This window comes from Tasmannia lanceolata, unplaced genomic scaffold, assembly GCF_043159265.1.
Source record: "Tasmannia lanceolata isolate RefF3 unplaced genomic scaffold, GAP_Taslan_0.1 ptg000025l, whole genome shotgun sequence".
Classification (NCBI taxonomy): domain Eukaryota; kingdom Viridiplantae; phylum Streptophyta; class Magnoliopsida; order Canellales; family Winteraceae; genus Tasmannia; species Tasmannia lanceolata.
Genome location: NW_027518702.1, coordinates 8,564,384 through 8,586,681, shown reverse-complemented (window position 1 = coordinate 8,586,681; position 22,298 = coordinate 8,564,384). Strand labels below are relative to the sequence as shown.

The following is a 22,298-nucleotide window of genomic DNA, read 5'->3' as shown; positions in this document are numbered from 1 at the left end:
AATCCTTAATTTTAAGCAAAAGAACGGCCATTTTAAGTGTTTTCCATGGAAAAGTGGGTGTTTTCCATTTATTCTCTTGTCAAAGTGATGCAACGGAATGGGCCCTGAATGAAATCATTTTCGTGAAAAGAGAAACAAAAGGAGGTGGAAATGGAGGCATTTTGTTTTAGAAAAGAAAGAAAAGGGGGGTTGAAAAACTGAACATGGTGAAAAAATCATTTTCCTTCGCTCTCTCCCATTTTTTAACCGTTTATTTTTATATAGCTGTGTAACACCAAGGGAAGTGATATATCGGCCTTTTTTTTACTTGAGACCGCACTCTTTGCAATGTTTAATCATTGAATGGAATGGTGATGCGAAGATATTGCCTTATTTCCCACATGGTGTGCAGGAACGACAAAATAGAAAGTCTTTTTTATTTGGGAAAACTACTAGAAACCCCCTGGATAAAAACATATCTACACAAAGCCCCCCAATATTTTCTTAATTACCAATCACCCAATAAATATCTTTTGATTTTGCCTATTACCCATTTTACCCTTTCTTATGTCACCTTGCAAATCCCTAAAATCTCTCCATCCATTAATCTCTCTCTCTCTCTCTCAATCATTCAATCAATAAGGATAGTTTGAACTCTCTCTTGCTCTCTTAATTGAGAAATTTTAGGCGTTCATGTACGTGCAGCCCAAAAATATACAGTGGGCCCACAATCGATCTTTTGGTGATACAAGCCATTCATTTGTCGTAAATACAGTGGGCCTACATTAGTTTAGTGATCTAAGCCATTCATTTGTTGCTCCCTAACGTGGATAAGAAGTGCCCAGGATATCTCCTCCGTAGGATGATCCTAACCCTCCGATTTGTTTAGGCTTAAAATGGGGATCGGAGGGTTAGGATTGTCCATATGGATGGAGTGTGAGATGGACCAATGAGGGAATGGATTGATGGAGAGAGAGAGAGAGAGAGAGAGTTCAAATGATTAATGGATGGAGAGATTTTAGGGATTTGTAAGGTGATATAAGGGTAAAATGGGTAAAAGCCAAAATTAAAATCTATTTAGGGCCCTATTGGTAATTAAGAAAATTTTGGGGTGATTTGTGTTGATAAGTTTTTGTTTAGGGGTTTTTTAGTAGTTTCCCTTTTTATTTTAGGTTATGGGAAAACCTAGCATATAAAAGAGGCATTTCTCTTTTGCGTGTTTTTTTAAGCAAGAGATAGCAACTGTGAGAACGTAAGAGAGAGAGAGAGGAGAAAGAGAGAGAGAGAGGAGAAAGAGAGAAAGAAAGAGAGAGAGAGAGAGAGGAGAAAGAGAGAAAGAAAGAGAGAGAGAGAGAGAGAGATTTCTCTCGGGGTGTTTTTCTCAGGTTTCTTACTGAGGATTTCTCTTGGGTTATTTCTCAGGGTTCTCTTGGGTATGGCCTTGGGTTGAGAAGCAAGTAAACGGTTGCGGGTTTTGGGTAAATCCATTGTGATCCTTGTATTTTATTTTTCTCATAGTGGAAGATCGTGTTTCTTGCCCGTGGAGTAGGCTTGGCCGAACCACATAAAATCTTGGTGTTCATTTTGTGTCTTGATTTATTACTTTTACTTTTCCATTTAATTTTTGCACAATCGGATTGTTTTGCCAGACTGATGTTCTCAACAAGTGGTATCAGAGCTGTGGTTGGAGCGATCATTGAAGCCAAGTGGAGTGATCGTGGGTGTTGTGGTTGGATCGGGGCTAGAGTGATATTTGAGGGTAGAAAGATTGTCCAAGAAGATTCGTGTTCGAGGTGGAGCGCTACACTGAGACGTGCGAAGTAATATGAGATGGCGGTATTCTACCCAGTTCAAAATTGATAAATTTGATGGAAAGCTCAGGTTCACCCTATGGCAGATGAGGGTGAAGGATATCCCAGTTCAACAAAGATTGGCTAAGCATTGAAGGGAAAAGATGGCAAGGCAGAGAAGATGACGGATGCCGAGTGGGAAGACATTGAGTTGAAGGCGGTCAGCACGATTCAGCTCTGTCAGGCAGATAGTGTTATGTTTAACGTTGTGGAAGAAGAAGATATCCTTCACCCTATGGCAGATGAGGGTGAAGGATATCCCAGTTCAACAAAGATTGGCTAAGCAGTGAAGGGAAAAGATGGCAAGCCAGAGAAGATGACGGATGCCGAGTGGGAAGACATTGAGTTGAAGGCGGTCAGCACGATTCAGCTCTGTCAGGCAGATAGTGTTATGTTTAACGTTGTGGAAGAAGAAGATGCACTAAAATTATGGGAGAAGCTAGAAAAGCTTTACATGTCAAAAAGCTTGGTCAACCAGTTGTATCTGAAGCAGCAGTTGTATGGGCTGAAGATGCAGCAAGGCGGTGTAGACACCCCATTTTGCTCTGCTTTGATTAAAAAAGAAATTAGGGTTTCGCTATCAATTTTTCAATGTTTTCTATTCCGGTGTTCGTCCCTTACGCTTTCTCAAATCTTTCTGGTCATTTCTGCATTGTTCTGATTTTTTCCGCTAAAGTGCGGAGAAGGGTTATTCGTGAGAATCCGAGCAAGGGAGAATTTGTACCCGTTTGGTGGGCCCGCATTGAACATTTGTTTAAAATTGAATCAACGCGGGCCCACAGTGTGGGGCCCACGTTAGCTCTCCTCCACAAATGACAAAGTTAGCCGCCAATCTCTGCAAAGTCCTTATCTCCTTATTCGACGCCTCATTGGGATGCCCCTGGCCCGAGATGTAGTTCTTTATGTCCGTATACCATGGTTTACCATCGGGACATCTTGCAACTATCTCTATAGCATCAACATATGCAGATATGGAATTCCCCATGAACTTATCTCAGATAACGGATCTCATTTCAAGAAAGAAGTTATCACTCTTTGCGAAGAGTTCAAGATTAAGCATCATAAATCTTCACCTTATCGGCCGCAGACAAATGGAGCGGTGGAAGCTGCAAACAAAAATGTCAAGACTATCATTAGCAAGATGTCAGAAACTTATAAGGATTGGTCGAATAAGTTGCCGTACGCATTGTGGGCTTACAGAACATCAATTAGAGCTTCAACTGGGGCAACCCCTTACTCTCTTGTTTATGGTATGGAAGCAGTGCTACCTGTGGAGATCCGTGTACCTTCGCTCCGAGTATTGACTGAAGTCAAGTTGCCAGAAAATGAATGGGCAGACGCCAGATATAAAGAGCTGAACATGCTAGATGAAAAGAGGTTAAAAGCACTTTACCATGTGCAGGGTTATCAGCGCAGAATAGCCCGGGCTTTTAATAAAAAGGTTAAAATCAGAGATCTCGAAGAAGGCAATCTTGTTCTAAAAGAAAATCGAGCACCAGTGCTTGACCCAAGAGGCAAATTCAAGCCTAATTGGTCAGGGCCATACATCGTGGACCAAATCTTACCCGGAAAAGCCGTCAAGCTCCGTAATTTAAATGGAGAAATATTGCCGGAACCAACAAATCTTGATCAACTCAAGAGGTTCTATGCTTGAACACCAGAAGGCCGTCTTTTGGCCGAATAAAACCCAAATTCATAACCCAAAATCAAAAAATATATAACCTTTTGCAAACCCTTTCGAGCCTACATAAAATTTTCCTTCAAAACCCAATGTACTAGGGGCATTCCCCTGAACTACGCATGACCTGATTCCTACACTGGGATACGTAGGCAACCTGTTCACAGGTTCGGTCGAAACTCTTGCAAAACCTTAAGCCATTCTTTGAAAAGCTCTACCTCACCTGTAAAGTCCTTTTGGTGTTCAAAAAAAAAAAAAAAAAAAAAAAAAAAAAATGGAGCTTGAAAATCCGCTAGATTGAAAACCTGAAAAGGCGATCTAGGCAAAATTCAGGATCATTCCTCTGCTAAGTTGAAAACCTGAAAAGGCAGCTTAGGCAAAAGTTAAGGGGGTAGCCTGCTGAGTTGAAAACCTAAAAGGCGATTCAGGCAAAAGTTAAGGTTGAACGGTCCGCCAAGTTGAAAATCTAAAAAGGAATACTTGGTCGTGGTAAGATGGGGTTCACGCCAGAAGAATTACATCGACCTCTGAACTCTCAGTAGGTCAGGCAAAAATAATAATGATTCCCGAAACTAAGGGCATTAATTTCAAAACAATCCGAAAGTTGATAGAAGGATATATGAAGTATCACTGTCTTAAAAAATAAGTGAAGATGTTTATCAGTGGAGAAACATTCTTTAAAAGAGGCTAACCTAACCCAAAAGAAAATACTGATAAGTCAGAAGCATCACGAGATCACTTGAGTAATCTTTCTTATTTTGTCTTTTTATTACCAATGTCTGTGGTTCTATTTTTAGAAAAATTTACAAATGCTATTTTAAAGAATTGTTGTAGGGTGCAATCACTCTGAAGGCAGGTTCATTAACGGATTCCGAGAAACTTGGAAAAGGTGCGACTGTCACGAATGGTGAAAAATCGTTGCAAGAATGATCTCTGGTCAATGAATAGAAGAAGGTTAGAAGGCCTTAAACTGGGGCAGGTTGCTAATAAAGTGGCATCTCATATTCAAGCCTTGAAAGACCTTTGCTGCATGGTGGTATTGAATCATTTGCTTCCAAAATTGTTAATTGGAGATTCCAGTTCCCCCTTTCCTGATAATCTCTGTTATCATATACTCTCTGAGTCCATTTGAAAGTGGTCTTCTTTCTTTGAACATCATACAAATATGATATCTCATTTCCTTGGAACTCCGTAAAAATACGGTATTCCATTTTCTTCTAAGTCCATTAAAAAATGTTCTCTTATTCTCTTTGAGCATCATACAAATATGATACCTCATTTCCTTGGAATTCCGTAATTCATCAAATCCAATTCTACGTTAAAATCAAATTCCCAAAATTCATCAAGTCCAATTCTACGTCAAAATTCAAAATCCCAAAATTCATCAACTCCAATCCTACGTCAAATTCAAATTCCCCAAATTCATCAAATCCAATTCTACGTCAAATTCAAATTCATAAAAAAACCTCCAAATTCATTAATCTCAACCGAAGATTGAAGCCGTAAAAATACGGTATTTCATTCTGAGTCCATTAAAAAATGTTCTCTTATTCCCTTTGAGCATCATACAAATATGATACCTCATTTCCTTGGAACTCCGTAAAAATACGGTATTCCATTCTCTTCTAAGTCCATTCAAAAATGTTCTCTTATTCTCTTTGAGCATCATACAAATATGATACCTCATTTCCTTGGAACTCCGTAAAAAATACGGTATTCCATTCTCTTCTGAGTCCATTCAAAAATGTTCTCTTATTCTCTTTGAGCATCATACAAATATGATACCTCATTTCCTTGGAACTCCGTAAAAAATACGGTATTCCATTCTCTTCTGAGTCCATTCAAAAATGTTCTCTTATTCTCTTTGAGCATCATACAAATATGATACCTCATTTCTTTGGAACTCCGTAAAAATACGGTATTCCATTCTCTTCTGAGTCCATTCAAAAATGTTCTCTTATTCTCTTTGAGCATCATACAAATATGATACCTCATTTCCTTGGAACTCCGTAAAAAATACGGTGTTCCATTCTCTTCAGGTCCATACAACTATGGTCTCTTACTCTCTTTGAGCATCATACAAATGTGATGTCTCATTTCCTTGGAAGCCGTAAAAATATGGTATTTCATTCTGAGTCCATTCAAAAATGGTCTTTTCTCTTTGAACATCATATAAATGTGATGTCGAGCGGCACCGCAGCGGGATTTTTTTACTACATTCCAATTCTAGGACTTCGTTTTGGGTTTTACATTAGGTAGTAAATGCTTGCGTCTAGGTTCCGTAAAGTCTTTTGTCGATTAAAGCTACGCAAAATGGTTCTGTCATTTTGACTTTGGTATTCGATGACTACGTCATCTCTACCAAAGAGGGGCATCTGTAGACACCCCATTTTGCTCTGCTTTGATTAAAAAAGAAATTAGGGTTTCGCTATCAATTTTTCAATGTTTTCTATTCCGGTGTTCGTCCCTTACGCTTTCTCAAATCTTTCTGGTCATTTCTGCATTGTTCTGATTTTTTCCGCTAAAGTGCGGAGAAGGGTTATTCGTGAGAATCCGAGCAAGGGAGAATTTGTACCCGTTTGGTGGGCCCGCATTGAACATTTGTTTAAAATTGAATCAACCGGGGGCCCACAGTGTGGGGCCCACGTTGTGGGGCCCGCGTTGTGGGGCCCGCGTTGTGGGGCCTCAATGGGGCCTCTTGTGAGGCCTCTTATGAAGAGCAATGATGGTAGCTCTCCACTAAGACAACATGATGGGCCCTCCACTAAGAACAATAATGATGGATTCTCCACTAAGAAACATGATGGGCCCTCCACTAAGAACAATAATGATGGATTCTCCACTAAGAAACATGATGGGCCCTCCACTAAGAACAATAATGATGGATTCTCCACTAAGAGGGACAACATGATGAGCTCTCCACCAACATATCTCTCTCTCTCTCTTTCTCTCCCTATATATATCTTCCTTCCCATCCATAGAAAAAAAAAGGAGAAATTTATCTTCCATTATCTCTTTCTCTTCCATTATCTCTTCTAATCACTCCCTCCAATCCCTTTCCTCAATATATTCTTCCATCCCTCTCCCTAATATTCTTCTTCCATTATCTCTTCACTCCCTCAATCACTCCCTCTAAACACTCCAGAGAAAGCGAAAGACGGCGGATCGGATCGGCGGCGGCAAGATCTTCACTACAGGTAGGTGCATTGTTCTCGAAATATTTCCGTATTTTTCCGAATTATTCTGATTTTTTCCGCAAATTGTGTTTTAAAAATGGAAAACTCTTCAAAAAACATCTTTTGATGAAGAAAAATTAAATTATATACCAAACAGATTCTAAAATTAATGAAATTTCGTGGGAAAATAATATGTTACTGATTCATTTTACCATGAATTTATAAAGATTTTTGGAGTTTATTTGGTATATTATTTAATATTTTCTTTGAAACTTATCAGATTTTAGGAGAATTTTTACTAACATCAGATCATCATTAAAATTCATAAAATTTTTACAGTAGTCTTATCTTCCATATTACTTGTTACTGTAAACTTTTCGTGTTATTTGGATCTGTTTTAATATGGGATGTAGTGTTAATTTATAATCTGGTCTGGAAATTGTAAAATCCGAAATTGGTAGTAAATAATTTCTAAAATTCATGAAAATCTCACTGCATGCTATTTTGATTCATATAGTATTTCTGTAGAAATTTCATAGAATTTAGAGTTATATTTCTACTAGTTTATGTGTTAATTGTGCAATCTGGACATTTAATGGTTTAATCAAGATTAAATGTGAATTTAATGTAAAAATATGCAAAACTCATCCTGTAAGCTACATACATTTTCATCTTGCTGCTGTAGAAATTTCAAATCATTTCGAATTTATTTGCAACAATTTCACTTGTAAAACCGCTCATATGCTTAAAATTGATAAAATCCATGGAAAATTCGAAATTAATTGAAAATCATATAAAAATTCCTAAAGAACTTTAAAATTCTGTCACATGTTCACTCCTTAATCCATTGAAACAGAAATTTTAGGATCTTTAGATTTTCCTGGAAAAATGGCCAGTGCATCCATAATCGTATCCCAATTGCAACTTGATCTTTGACAATTTGAATATTTAAGTTATAGCATGTTGTTGGCTCCGAGGTTATTGTCCACGGAAATCCTGAGATTCTGCCAGGCAATAAGATGCTATAACCTAAGTATTAAATTGCACAAGGAAAGAGCGCACGATTCCCTCCTTTGGATGCCATTCAAGGCCGAAATTTGTGAACCCTAGAACCATTGGTAATCCTTAAATGTCTAGAAACTGAAAATCTTCGAAATTTGAAACTCATTAACCTCGAGAACTTAAATCGATTTATCTTGTGTCTTTCGGAACCATTGGATTATGGTTTCCAATCTAAGAACCATTAGAGCCCAATTTAGGAACACTGGTGTCGTGCCGTGTCCTAGGTTTTAGGGAGTCCTAGAGTTAGGAGTCCAGCCTCATCACGGACGCTTGCTATGAATAGCAACCGTACCATAGGTCTAGTTACACTAGTCACCCAATCTTTCCTTAAGACAAGCCTAGTAAACTAGGGTGTAGGCAAACCTGCATTAGTCTAAGGAACAACTTGCATTTAGATAAGAATCATACAGCATCTTAGATGAAATCCTAAGATAATAAAATCCTCAACTTGAATTAAATAACTACTTTTAAAACTGTTGAAACAGTCAAATCCGTTTAAGTCGGTGTCCTAGTTGAGTTAGGCATAAGTAGCTTAGCTTAGGTGCACCGAACTACGTCGACTCTGATCCCAGTGAGGCTTGGGTACGTAGGCAGCTTGGATGTCTGACGGCATACCACCCGCGAGTCGGCACCACAACAAATTGTGGTGTTTTGTATATTAATTTTCTTGTAAATACTTAATCAAATCAGTTAGGGTTTTCCATGAAATTAGAATTCTAGGAGAACTTTCACGTAGAATGAATCCAGACAAATTAATAAATCAAGATACACATCTAGGATTCACATTGAAATTAGATTCTAGGATGCATGTCACTTAGTTCGCACATTAACATAGAGTTGAATGAGCCATTTAAAATAAATTTAAAAGAGTTAGCTTTTGGAATCGAAGACCGATTATCGGGCAGGAATGGTGCATGTGGCGGATAACTCCCCATACCTTCCATTCTCGTAACCAGGTAGCGAGTCTAGATTTCTGGTTAATTACGGGTCCTAGATCCCACATCTAGGTGGCGACTCTGTCAGTCTCTTTCGTGTGAAATTCGGATTGCCTTAGTGATCCCAAGTTTACAGGAAAGACGAATTCAAATCAACAAATAAAATGCACACGCCAATCGCGTGGGAACGAGAGACCAAAGGAGAGCGCGCGGCGGCTCGCGCCCCACGCCCCTCTCGCGGGATCATGTCCCACAGGCGGGAATCTTTTGGAACACATCACGGTGTTCAACGAACTTGTGGATCAGCTCTACAAGGTTGATGAAAAGTTAAGAAAGAAGAAAAGGCCCTTTTGCTTCTTACTTCGCTCTCGATTCGTATCACAACTTGGTGACGACTTTATTGTATAGTAATGATACGATAAAGTTGGAGGAAGTTGGATGTTGCTCTTATCGAATGAGATGCGAAATGAAGAGCATGGGTTGGTTGCTCATGGTGGGAATCAAAGAGGAAGGTCGTGTGATAGGGGATTGGGAAAAGGCAGGTCAAGATCCAGGGTCGGTGGAAAGGGCATGCAATGATACTGCTGCAAGGAATATGACCACATCAAGTGGGATTGTCCAAAGTGAGTTGACTAGGACGATAATGGTGCTATGAATATGATGGTGGCGGTTACAGATGAGCAAGGTGAAGAGTTTGGAGACATTTTCACAGTCTCCATAGGTAATCACACTTCTCCTCACGATGAGTTGATTTTAGATTCAGGGTGCTTTGTTCATGTATGCTCTAGGAGGGAATACTTTGATATGTTCCAGGAGAAAAGTGAGGGTGTAGTGTCCTTGGGTGACGGGTCTACTTGTGACATCATGGGAGTTGGGACAGTGAAGATCAAGATGTTCGATGGAGTGGTTCGTACTTTGGGTGGTGTGACATATGTCTCAAAGATGCGAAGGAATCTAGCATCTCCAAGACCGTACCCAAGAGAACCCCGAGAAATACCCTGAGAGAAAACCCTAGAAAGAAACCTGTGAAAAACACCCCGAGAGAAATCTCTCTCTCTCTCTCTCTCTCTCTCTCTCACATTCACACTTCTGTCGTCTCTTGCTTAAAAAACATGCAAGAGAGAAACTTATATCCTAGGTTTTCCCATAACCTAGAATAAAAAAGACTTTCTATTTTGTCTTTCCTGCACACCATGTGGGAAATAAGGCAACTTTCCAACAGTCACCACTGAATTATTTCCCAACCACCTGAAGATTTTCCGTTGATGTCGCCACCGGTCCACTATCATCGTAAAACGCCATTTGCCTTCTGGAGTGCCATCTACACACCCTTCGAATCATCTTGGTTCTGACTCCTCCCGATTCCATCAACACGGGCAACGCACACATGTGCAGCTGCCAACCCGTTGATTCATCTAGTCAACCTTGGAGATGAATCTTGATCAATCCTCCCCAACACAGGTACTTTCATCCTCTCACCATTGTCTGCAACCTAGAAACTCGTCTCTACACCAACTACGAAAGAGACCCTACGTGTGCATACACAATTACCCTGTTTCCAACTAGCCATTGAGATATTAGGAACTCTAGTCACTGTGTCCCCGACCAGATGATATAATTTGTCACACTTCTCACCTTTCATCAAAACCATACAGCCGCGTGTGATTTTCATGGCTCCACGTGCAACTAAATGCCTGCAACCCCTGAAGTCGAGAGCAAGGAAAGGTTGCGGGTTTTTGGTTAAATCCATTGTAATCCTTGTATTTTGTTTTTCTCATAGTGGAAGATCGTGTTTCTGCCCGTGGAGTAGGCTTGGCCGAACCACGTAAAATCTTTGTGTTCATCTTGTGGCTAGATTTTTTACTTTTACTTTTTCATCTAATTTGTGCACAATCGGGTTGTTTTGCCGGGCGGATGTTCTCAAATTTTTTTATTGATAACATAGTTTGCTATGCTTATTGAATGGAATGGTGATGCGAAGATATTGCCTTGCGTGTTCATGGGGGTAAGACATGGATACGTGGCACTCTTATGGTCCCTGTCTTGGGGCATGACAGAGGCATCAATCGTTGAGTTGCCCAATTACAGTCTCAAAATGGTTTGGATTACTAAGGTGGCCAAAATCTATAGGTTTTTCTTTTATGATTAACCTACATATTTAATTGATAATGACACCTCATTTTAAGGAATTATGCATAGGCTCAATTGTGATAACGGCAACCATTCCAAAGTAATAACTCTAGGCTCAATTGTGATAACGACACCCATTCCAATAAAATACTTCACAAGATATTTTTTTGATAATGACACCCAGAAAATATCCATATGTCAATTTGATAAGGACACACACACACACATATATAATTTACATGGGGCCGGGTAATTTAGGAACTGACTGGTTTTCTAGCCCAAGCGAGAGGACGACGATGGAGGCCTTTTCGAAAGGAGGGTTATCAACTTCCTTTTTTTGTCCCGATAAAAAGGAATCATGCTAGAATTTCAGCCTTTTCCGCTGCTGGGAGGCAAAAAGCTGAGCGGGGATTTTAAGCCAACACATCAGATTTAATGGATTCTACGTAGGATTGAAGAAGCCCTAATTTTAAGCAAAAGAACGGCCAATTTAATCCTTCTCCATGGAAAAGCGGGTGTTTTCCATTTATTTTCCCATCAAAGTGATGAAACAGAACGGTCCTTGAATGAAATTATTTTAAAGAAAAGAGAAACAAAAGGAGGTGGAAATGGAGGCATTTTGTTTTAGAAAAGACAGGCAAGAGGGGGTGGAAAAACTGAAAAGAGGGTGAAAAAATCATTTTCATTTTCTCTATCCCATTTTATAAAAGTTTCTGTTTTATATAGTTATGTAACATTAAGGGAAGTGATATATCAACCATTTTTTTAATCGAGACCGCCCTCTCCAGTGTGAAAGAAATGAACTCCCCCTCCCTCCCTTCCTCTAACATACACAAAACACAAATGAAAAAGAGAAAGAAAAGACAAACAACAAAAAGAACGAAGAAAAGAACAAATATAAGCGGAAACGGTCATTCCTTATTACATTTTATTATATCATACAATTTCAATGCTAAGCAAGGTAAGGTTAATGGACAAAAACAGTGCTATTGCTTGTCTCCAACCACCATTAACATGTCCTAAAAATACTAGGGATATTGGGGTTCTTTGGCAGGCATACAGCAGTGCGTGCATACTATTCCGAGCCAATATTTGCAGCACCCAGTCGCAGCGCATGCTTTATAACTTCCTGAAAACAACAAATCCAACCATAAGCCATCTTTAGACTTTAACAAAATATACAAATTATGTACAAAAACCAATGCTAAAAAGCACTTTCCAAAGCTATAATTTTCTTGTAGTAAGGTAAAGATGACAATAGAAAACGAAATTGGAATACGATGTTTACGTTCTGATTCATTAACAATAGGCGTAACGCCGTTGAACTCATTGACTAATGGAAGGCGATTAGTTGCTTCAGCATCCTCTTTGATTGAAATGGTGGCCACAAGGAATACCACAAAGAAGAATTTCAAAGGCCCCATTTCTCCTAAGCTAGTGTCTTGCACAATCTCTGTGTGCCACTATATAAAAGCTTATGAAGAAGATAGAAAATCCGCAAGCAGATCTTCTTGCTTCTAAAATAGAGATGGTAATTAATGTTGAGGTGATTAGATGATTTTGGAGACATGCATATCTTGTTGATTTTTATTTATTGAAAAAACCAAGTTGTAATTCAAAATTACAAATGGTAGAATATATTTTGTCATTTTATGGTTTGTCCTTTGTGACTTACTTTATGGTTTGTCCTTGGTGTCTCTCTTTGCCTTTGGAGCCTTTTAGCTCAAATTTTGAGTTTCCCTCCAACTCTTCTAAAGTAAGGTGAAAACCTTTAGTCCTAGGTGGGAGAATTAAGGAGAAACTTATGGGTATATATATAGATCCACTTTTCTATGTCTTGTGAATGAGAAGAGGAAAATGGGGGTCCTTCGTGCATGAGCCGTCTGGTGGCCCGGCGGGCTATACCATACCACACATGTGCGCCGCCCGGCTCAGCTCGGCTGGCCGAGCATTGCCCAAAGCCTTTTTCTTTTTCTTTTTCTTCTTTTATTAATTATTTTATTACCGTTATTATCTTAACTCTTTGTTCTGTTTGAGATACGGCGTAATCGTGGTTTAGTGACCGTTTGGGAAACGTTTCTCATGTACTAAAAAAGTGCGATGTTTCACCCTAACATGTCCTTTGCTTTTCTATAAAATCGGATTTAGAGAAAACAGAAAGATATCCTAAGCGTGATAAATTTAGAGATATTCTATTGATCTTGGATTAATTACAATTAATCTAAAGGTGTGCTTATATAGAGCACATACATGACAAACATAGAATCAAATCTTCATAACTATGGAAAGAGACGAGAATGGAACATTCTATTCTAGCCTAATTTCTAATTCAATCCAGCTACTTAATTTAGCTAGGCTACCCTATTCTACCCACTTGCCTAATCTACCACTAAATTTTTAAATTTTGGTTTCGGGGGTAATTTACGTCCTCACCTAAACTGAAATTTTGGCAGAAATCTTGAAATTTCGGCTGAAATTCAGTAGAAGCGCTCGGAATGTCGTTTTTTGGGCCAAAATTTCTGTAATTTCGGCTGAAATTCTGTAAAGGAATAAAAACTGAATAATTTATAAAAAAATTCGAGGAAATTTTGAAATGTATGAAATTTCGACCGAAATTTGGTAAATTTCAGCAATTTTGGTTTCGAAACGTTTTGGTTTCTGTAATACCCAGCTCCATGTTAAATTTCCTTTTTTTAAATTTTTCCTGAAATAAGTATCATTATTAAAATTAAGACCATGACAATCAATTGAAAAGGGGTGTCCTTATCACTTGAACCTATGGCTATTAACCTCTAAGTTGGGTGTCATTATCAAAGCAAATGGATTTATGAAAGAGTTATTTATGCTTTCATTGCTTGGCAGTTTTAGCCCAAGGCATGTGTGTGTGTGTGTGTGTGTGAGAGAGAGAGAGAGAGAGAGAGAGAGAGAGAGAGATGCAGAGGGTGAGACCCAATTCCCATTCCACCCAAATACTCCCCACTTCTCATCTCCCTCTCCCGCTCATAATTATCCCAACCGACTACCCATACCCTTCTCTGCCTCCCATACGCCCAACAGTATACCCACTCCCACTCTCCATCCCTTTCTTTAATGAGATCCTTCTCTCCCATGCCTCTTCCCCTCACCCATAAATCCCAACCGGGCACTCATCTCAACCCATTCCTCTCTCTCAATACCCCACCTTCTACTCCATTTCTCCAAGAAACCATCCTTTCCTTGCAAAATCTAGAATAAGGCATCATAAAGGCAAGAAGTAGGTTTTGTGTAAAAGGCATCATGTTGTGAAATCATTAAACGGACAAGATTCACCAAAAGAAGATCGATCCAATCCATATATAAGGTAAGCCTTCTACTATGATTGTCAGTTACCTCTTCTTTTGACTGTTGTCTTGAAGCCATAATTTAGTCTAAGGCATTAGATTTTGAGTGAAGCAAAAGCATGTATTACTTGGAAAATGAATCTGTGATATCTCTTGATCTTAGCAATTCAAATCAGAGGCCCTTTTGGAACTAGATATATAGCCTTTTGATTTAGTTACTTAGTGGACTTAAGCTAAAGAAAATCCCTATTAATGTTACCATTTCAGGATAAACCACCACCATTTGCGATAGCTACTCTTGGACTTCGTCTTTAGAGAGGCAGATTAATTTCTTATTTGGAAAAACCCTCTTCCTAGATCTTGATTTTGAGAATTTAGTTATTTCAATTTAAGACAATTGGCAGACTCTTTATGTAATTTTAATTATCCTTAGCGAAGTGTTATGAATGGCGACTTATGGATTTCTAGTTGTAGAACTTATTGATGCTATAAATAAATGATGGTATTAGTAGCTCTGCATTGTTGCATGGGGAACTTGTTGGATAGCCTTGCATGCTCATATGGCTGAGACACTGGCTTGCGGTGCTGCCACGTGCCGGGCCGTAGTCTGTTCAGGGCGTGACAGTTTTGGTCTTGACCGAGGCCGAAATTTAAAACCAGATGTTTGCTAGAAATTCCATGCTCTAAATCCCCATCATTTACACTTGCGACCTCCTTGTCACATGTTCCTCGCAGCCCATTTGAGTGATTAATAACAATTAAGTTGCCACCACTGCCTTTTGTGGCTTAAGTGTGAGATGCTTGATTTACTTCAAAGGAGAGTTGCGGAATGCCAAGATTGGGAGGTAAGTCTGAACTTGAAATCGTTTTATTATTACTTCGAGCAAGAAATCATAAACTGGGAATTTCTGCCAATATATGATGAATATTTAGAAGACGAATTCTTAGTTGTTTCTAAAGAGTGAAGATGATGAACTATTTATTTTTTATGGTAGCAAATCGATCAATGATTCACTGGAAGAGATGATTGATGCGTGTTGTGAAATCATGATTGAAGAAGCACAAGAAATTGGATTTGATAGCACATTAGGTGGGCCGACAGAAATTGGAAGGACAGATCAGTGGATAAAAATTACATCAATTGGAAAAACATTACATCCCAATGACCCCAAGCACAACCTATATTTATTCTTTCAAAAGCTGATGAAACAACCAAATTTCATGCAACGAAAGGAAGAGAGTGGAGAGAAAAGATTGCAGCCCAAGAAAGTTCCAAAGTCCCATTCATTTTGAGAAGAATAACAGTTTTAATATATATCGTTCGTGGTGTTGTATTTTTTTTTTTTTTTGAAATGGCAAGATTGTATTAAAGAAAAACAGGAGCCCGAGATGCACCACCCAAGAATACAAGATATAAAAATCAAAAGAGTGAGAAAAAGATACAAATATGCACTATATTCCTCATGGTGACAGATAATCAAACCATTCTAGCAATTTGCCAGATGCCCCCTTCCGAGCAAGCAAATCCGCCTTCTCATTAGCCGACCTTCTGACGTGGTAAAACCCAATAGATGATCTTTCGTGGTGTTGTTATATAAAGTAGTGTAGTAACTTACCAACATTAAACTAAGTAAACGAAGCAATATACTATTGGACTAAGTAACTTACCACTCTAGAAGAATGTATAAAAGGGTACATGGTTAAGCTATAAAATATACTTGCATCCTAAATGAGACAAAGGAAGAGGAACTTGCTAAAACCCAAAGAGCTCATACCATTTTCTCTCCATGAATCGCTACACACTACACGTATTTTAGGGGCAAGAAAATCTCAACCATGTAGGCACTCCTATTTATAGAAAGGAAGAATTCTAGTTTTTTTCTTTACCAAGATTAGGATTTCTATTCTAAGAAAATCCACACATACATCGTGGTGCTTTCTTTTGGTTTAATCCAATGCATTCTGTTAGTAAGAATCTAAATTAGACTTAATAATAAGAGGCATCAATCGTTGAGTTCCGCACTTACATTCTCAAAATGGTTTGGATTACTAAGGTGGCTAAAATCTATACATTTTTCTTTCCTAATTTACCCACATATTTAACTGATAATGGCACCCCATTTTAAGGAGTTACGTATAGGCTCGATTATGATAACGACACCCATTCCAAGGTAATAACTATAGGCTTAATTGTGATAACGACACCCATTCCAAGGAAATAGTTCACAAGCTAAATTTTTTAGATAATGACACCCATAAAAATAGCCACAATTTCGATTTGATAAGGACACCTATATATGAAAAAATTTACATGGGGCCGGGTGTGTCAGATTTAATGGATTCCACGAAGGATTGAAGAATCTCTAATTTTTAAGCAAAAGAGCGGCATTTTAAGCCTTGTCAATGGAAGCGTGGGTGTTTTGTATTTATTTTCCATCAAAGTGACGCAACATAGTGGACTCTGAATGAAATCATTTTCAAGAAAAGAGAAACAAAAGGAGGTGGAAATGGAGGCATTTTGTTTAGAAAAGATAGACGAGGTGGTTGAAAAACTGAAAAGAGGGTAAAAAAATCATTTTCCTTTCCTGTCTCCCATTTTGTAACGAGTTATTTTTTATGTAGTTGTGTAACATCAACGGAAATGATATATGTACCCTTTCTTTTACCTTAGATAGACCCCTCTAGTGTAAAAGTAATGAACCCCTCTCCCTTATCTCTCCCTCTAACACACACAAACACAAAAGAAAAGAAAAAGAAAAGACAAACAACAAAAATAATAAAGAAAAGAACAAATAATACTGGAAAGAGTCATTCCTTATTACATTTTATTATATCATAGTTCCATTTCCATGGTAAGCAAAGAAAGGATAATGGACAAAAATAGTGTTGCTGCTTGTCCACACTCCCTAACCACCATTTACATGTCCTAAATACTCAAGGATTACTGGCCAGGTTTACAGCAGTGTAAGCATATTTTTCCGAGGAAGCATTTGCAGCACCTGGTCGCAATGCATGCTTTACGACATCCTAAAAACAACACATCCAACCATAAGCTGTCATCTTAACTAACAAAATAAATACAAAAACCAATACCGAAAAGCTATTTTTAAGGCTATTTTTCCTGTAGTAATGTAGAGATGACAATAGAAAACGAAATTGGAATGAGATGTTTACGTTCTGATTCGTGAGGGATTGGCGTGACACCGTTGAGCTCGTCGACTAATGGATGATGATTAGTTGCTTCAGCAACCTCTTTGGTTGCAATGGATGCCACAAGGAATACTACAAAGAAGAATTCCAAAGGCCTCATTTCTCCTAAGCTTCTTCCTGTCATTGTCTCTGTATGCCCTATATATAAGCCTATGAAGATTATTCTTCAGTTGGATATACATGGCTAGTTTTATCCTCTGTTTTTGGCAGTGATATCCCCCCTCCGCTTCTCCTCTATAGCCGGTAAACACTCCAGACCTCTCTCTCTCTCTCTCTCTCTCTCTCTCTCTCTCTATGTCCGTTGGTGGGACCAACAATATTTAATTTTTTGAAATCTTTGAACAATGTGGGCCCCATCCATATTTTTCAAAATGATGTACTGTATGGCCTACACCATAGGATGATCCAAACCGTCCATTTGATGGGCCAGAACGTAAATAGGTTGCGCCCCAAAATCTCATTTCCATAGGATGATCGATCCTAGCCCTCCGTTCTAAAGAGAAACTGCACATTATGGAAACCTCTATAGATCGAAGGGTTGCGATCATCCCATGGGGCACAACCTATTTACATTGTGGCCCATCAAATGGATGGTTTGGATCATCCTATGGTGTGGGTCATATAGTAACATTAGGGCCCAATTGTAGGCCCCACCCACCCATATTTTTCAAAATGAAGCGTACGGTCCACACTATAGGACGAACCAAGCCCTCCATCTGATGGGCCACAATGTAAATAGGTTGTGCCCCAAAATCATTTCCATGGGATGATCGCAACCCTCCGATCTATAGAGGTTTCCATAATGTGCAGTTTCTCTTTAGATCGGAAGGCTAGGATCAACTTGTGGAAATGATTTGTTGGGACACAACTTATTTGTGATGTGGCCCATCAAATGGACGGTTTGGACCATCCTATGGTTTGGGCCGTACGGTTCATTTTGAAAAACATGGGTGGGGACTACCTTGCTTAAAGATCTAAACAAATTAATTGAATGGATTGGAGGATATCACCGCCCTTTTTTTTTTCATGTTTTTAACATGGAGTCGGTGATGGTAATTAATGTTGACATGATTTGATGAATTAGAGACATGCATAAAATCTTGCATTTCTTGAATAATTTTAATTTGAGGAAATCTATGGAAAGTTTTAAAAATCACTAATACTAACCCATAAAAATGGCAAACTGGCAAGGGTCAAGTGGACCAGGCACCCCTTGCTATTTCACGTAGGTTGTTGCCTATGAAAGGGCTACGACCATATTAGAAACACTCTAACGGATAGTTGCAATTCTCAGCCAAACACCCAGTGCAATGAACCATGTTTTGATTATAAATGGAAGGTGGCTAATTTGTACTGCCCATGAATTGCGTACTGCCATTAATTGCGCTACATTTTCTCTTAATCTCTCTCCACGCAGATATGAATATAAATATACTAGCATTCATGGCCCATGCTATGCATGGATGTAATTAGTGGGCTTCACCCCATCAAAACATGGCATCTAAAATGGTGGGCCCCACACATGTGCATGGGGATGATAGTGGGCCCACACAACAACGTAAAAGGTAAGGTGGTGGGTCCCACCTGATGCATGGGCGTGAGTAGAGCTAGTAGGACCCATGGATGCAAACATGGTGTAAAATGGTGCGCCACACCATATGCATGAGTCTGAGTGTAGATTGTGAGCCCCATCCCATCAAAATATGGTATAAAATGGTGGGCCCTACCTTAATAAAACATGACATATAAAATGGTGGGCCCTACCTTATTAAAACATGACATGTAAAATGGTTGGCCCACCCATGCTGTGCATGATAGTAAATCGTGGGAAGTGGGTGTTGCAAAATTGAGAGAGAGAGAGAGAGAGAGAGAGAGAGAGAGAGAGAGAGAGCAAACTGTTCTAGTTAAATTAACTGTTTGATAAGATCTTGCACTGAATCAAAAGAAGATACACAAAATAGAAGAGAAAAGAGTTCCACTTCCAGGGGAACAACCTCAATAGTTCTGTTTTAGGAAACAATTACAGCACCACTAACTACACATGATTGTTAACAATACACATAACCTAACTATGACATATCTAACAACAACAGACACAATAAACATAAATAAAAACAATAGACTCATACTAAGTATGGATACGTAACATTGCCACCCACTGGGCAGCAACCTTGTCCTCAAGGTTGAAAGCTTGGATACATGCAGCTCGTCCAATAATTCATCTATTATCGGCATCGGAAATTTATCCTTTACAGTCACCTTATTTAGCGCACGATAATCAACATACATGCGCCATGATCCATCCTTTTTTCGTACCAAGATGACAGGTGATGAGAACGGGCTAGTGCTTGACCGAACAATTCCAGCTTCCAACATCTCCTTCATCAATCTTTCGATTTCATTTTTCTGGACATATGGATATCCACCCGTGATTGGATCCCTGAATGGCCCACTTGGCTCATTAAAAACATCAGAGAACTCACTTAAGAGCTCTTCCATCTCCTTGTCAAGCATGGCGTCTTCATGACTGACTGTGGTTGTAAAAAGTTGGGCCATAGTGGCCATATTTCCCTTCTTCAATTCATGACTGGCTGTGGTTGTAAAAAGTTGGGCCATAGTGGCCATATTTCCCTTCTTCAAAATATGGTTCATGCGTTGAGACCCAACCATCTTCACTGGCCTTTCCTTGCCACCTCGTAATGTATGCTTCCGACCTTCTAATGTAAACTCCATTCTTAACCTTGCGAAATCCCAAACTACTGGTCCCAAAGTTGCTAACCATTGGATCCCTAACACTAAATCACAACCCCCAAGTGGCAACAGCTTGACGTCCGCTTGAAAAATAGTTCCTTGCATCACCCATTTCAACCCTTTGCATTCAGCCACGCTTGTAACTTTTCCACCATCAGCCACTACAACTTTCAATGGTTGAGATTTTTGTACTTCGCAAGCTGTCCTTTTTGCCGTTCCCGGATCTAAAAAATTGTGGGTGCTCCCGGAGTCTATCAAAATAATAATAGGCTGCCTCTTAATGTAGCCCCGAATTCGCATTGTTTGATGGGATGTGGACCCAGAAAGAGCATGCACAGAAATTTGAGGTTCCTCCGATTCACCACTGATTTGTTGTTTGGGTTCGACCAATTCTTCACCATCACTTCCATCTTCTTCAAGGTCCAACATAAATATCTGTTGCATTTTTGCAACGGTGTCCCGGGGTGTAGCGCTCATCGCAATTGTAGCACAACCCTCTATCTCGCCTTGTCTTCATCTTATCATGAGTCAACTTCTTCATAATTGGAGTAGTAGTTCCAACCGGTTGTTTGTCTTGACCGCTAATCTGCCCCACAACTTTGCTTGCTCCTATTCTTTGCTTCTTTGACAATGCCTCATGATTCTCTTCTTGCAACTTAGCTAATCCAACAGCTTGCAACACCATTTTAGGCTTAAACATTTGCACACTAGTCCGTATTTCATCTTTGAGACCGCTGAGGAAGCAACTGACGTAAAACCCTTCCGGTAGATCATTGGTCAGATTTGCCAGTTGTTCAAAATGATCCTCATATTCTGCCACCGTCGAAGTTTGTTCAAGTTTCGTAAGCAGGCCGATGAAATCCTCGTACGTATTCGGACCAAAGCGTGAACAGATAGCCTCTACAAATTCTTTCCATGGCACTTGTCCTTTGAGGTTTTCAAACCATTGGTACCACTGAATCGCCTTCTTCTCCAAGTGGATGGACGCTAAAGGAACCTTTTGTTCCACCTCGGTGTTGTTGTAAGTGAAAAACCGCTCCACTCTTGTAACCCATCCGAGTGGATCTTCCCCATTGAACTTTGGGAAGTCTATCTTGGTATATTTGGTATAAGCAGGACCCCTTCCCGTCTGTATTTTTGGAAATGAATCATGTATAGACTCTTCTTGATCTCCATTTTTTGTGCATTGCCGATGCCGACAATGTCTCATATTTGAGGTCCAACGCCGCTACGAGTTGCTTGATCTGATTATTGCCTCCATTTGTTGTTTACTTTGGTGTTCGTTGTTTTCTCGCAATTGTCTGAATTCTGCTTCCAATTTCTTCCCATCCTGTGATCTAGTTCCATCAGCCATGGTTCCTCGGTATCACAGATAAGATCGACCGCTCTGATACCACTGATAAGATCCTGCACTGAATCAAAAGAAGATACACAAAATAGAAGAGAAAAGAGTTCCACTTCCAGGGGAACAACCTCAATAGTTCTGTTTTAGGAAAATATTTCTCTCCCTTTTTCCAGTACAAACTAACTACATAAACATCACTTTTCCCGGATCTGAGATCCACTCATCACAAACAGTAACTACCTTGCTACATCACCCCACTACCTATAAGCTGTAAAACAGTTACAACATACACCACTAACTACACATGATTGTTAACAATACACATAACCTAACTACGACATATCTAACAACAACAGACACAATAAACATAAATAAAAACAACAGACTCATACTAAGTGGATACGTAACACTGTTCTGGTTAAATTATAAAAAATAGACATGATGCTTATCTTTGTTCATGGAATCCTATTCCATCACGTTCTGCAGGTACATACTCCGGCTATACCCAGTCATTTCAATCACTACCGACAGAGCCAAAAGAGAAGAAGAGACGATCAGGAAATGAAGATCCAAAGAGCCCATCATGACATATTAATAATACATTTAACAGAAAAAAAAAATCAAAGAAGTTCTTTTGTTCCTTCACTTTTGTACCATTTTTAGAATAAAAAAACCACAACAAAGTTGAAAGAAAAAGAAACCAGAGAAAAAGAAAATACATACATACCCAAATCCGACAGTCTTTGTGATGGATTAGATCTACAACTAGGTCTACGTGCTACACTTACAACCATCAAAGCAACAACTTCAGGGGCTTCACCCGTTTTGAAATAAGGTTTAGTTTTATAGGGAAAACCGAATT

The 22,298-nt window shown here is 39.2% G+C and overlaps 1 protein-coding gene and 1 long non-coding RNA gene across 2 annotated transcripts; both read right to left on the bottom strand.

Moving 5' to 3' along the window:
* Positions 1 to 16,904: 16,904 nt before the first annotated feature.
* Positions 16,905 to 17,472, bottom strand: LOC143857478 (uncharacterized). Its single transcript, XR_013238667.1, has 2 exons — positions 17,305 to 17,472; positions 16,905 to 17,157 (listed from the first exon to the last, which is right to left on the bottom strand). It is a non-coding gene; the product is annotated as an uncharacterized LOC143857478 (long non-coding RNA).
* A 1,899-nt stretch (positions 17,473 to 19,371) lies between these two features.
* On the bottom strand, positions 19,372 to 20,516 carry LOC143857620 (uncharacterized). Its single transcript, XM_077368073.1, has one exon. The coding sequence runs from the start codon at positions 20,389 to 20,391 to the stop codon at positions 19,372 to 19,374; it is 1,020 nt and encodes a 339-aa protein (XP_077224188.1). The 5' UTR covers positions 20,392 to 20,516.
* Positions 20,517 to 22,298: the final 1,782 nt, after the last annotated feature.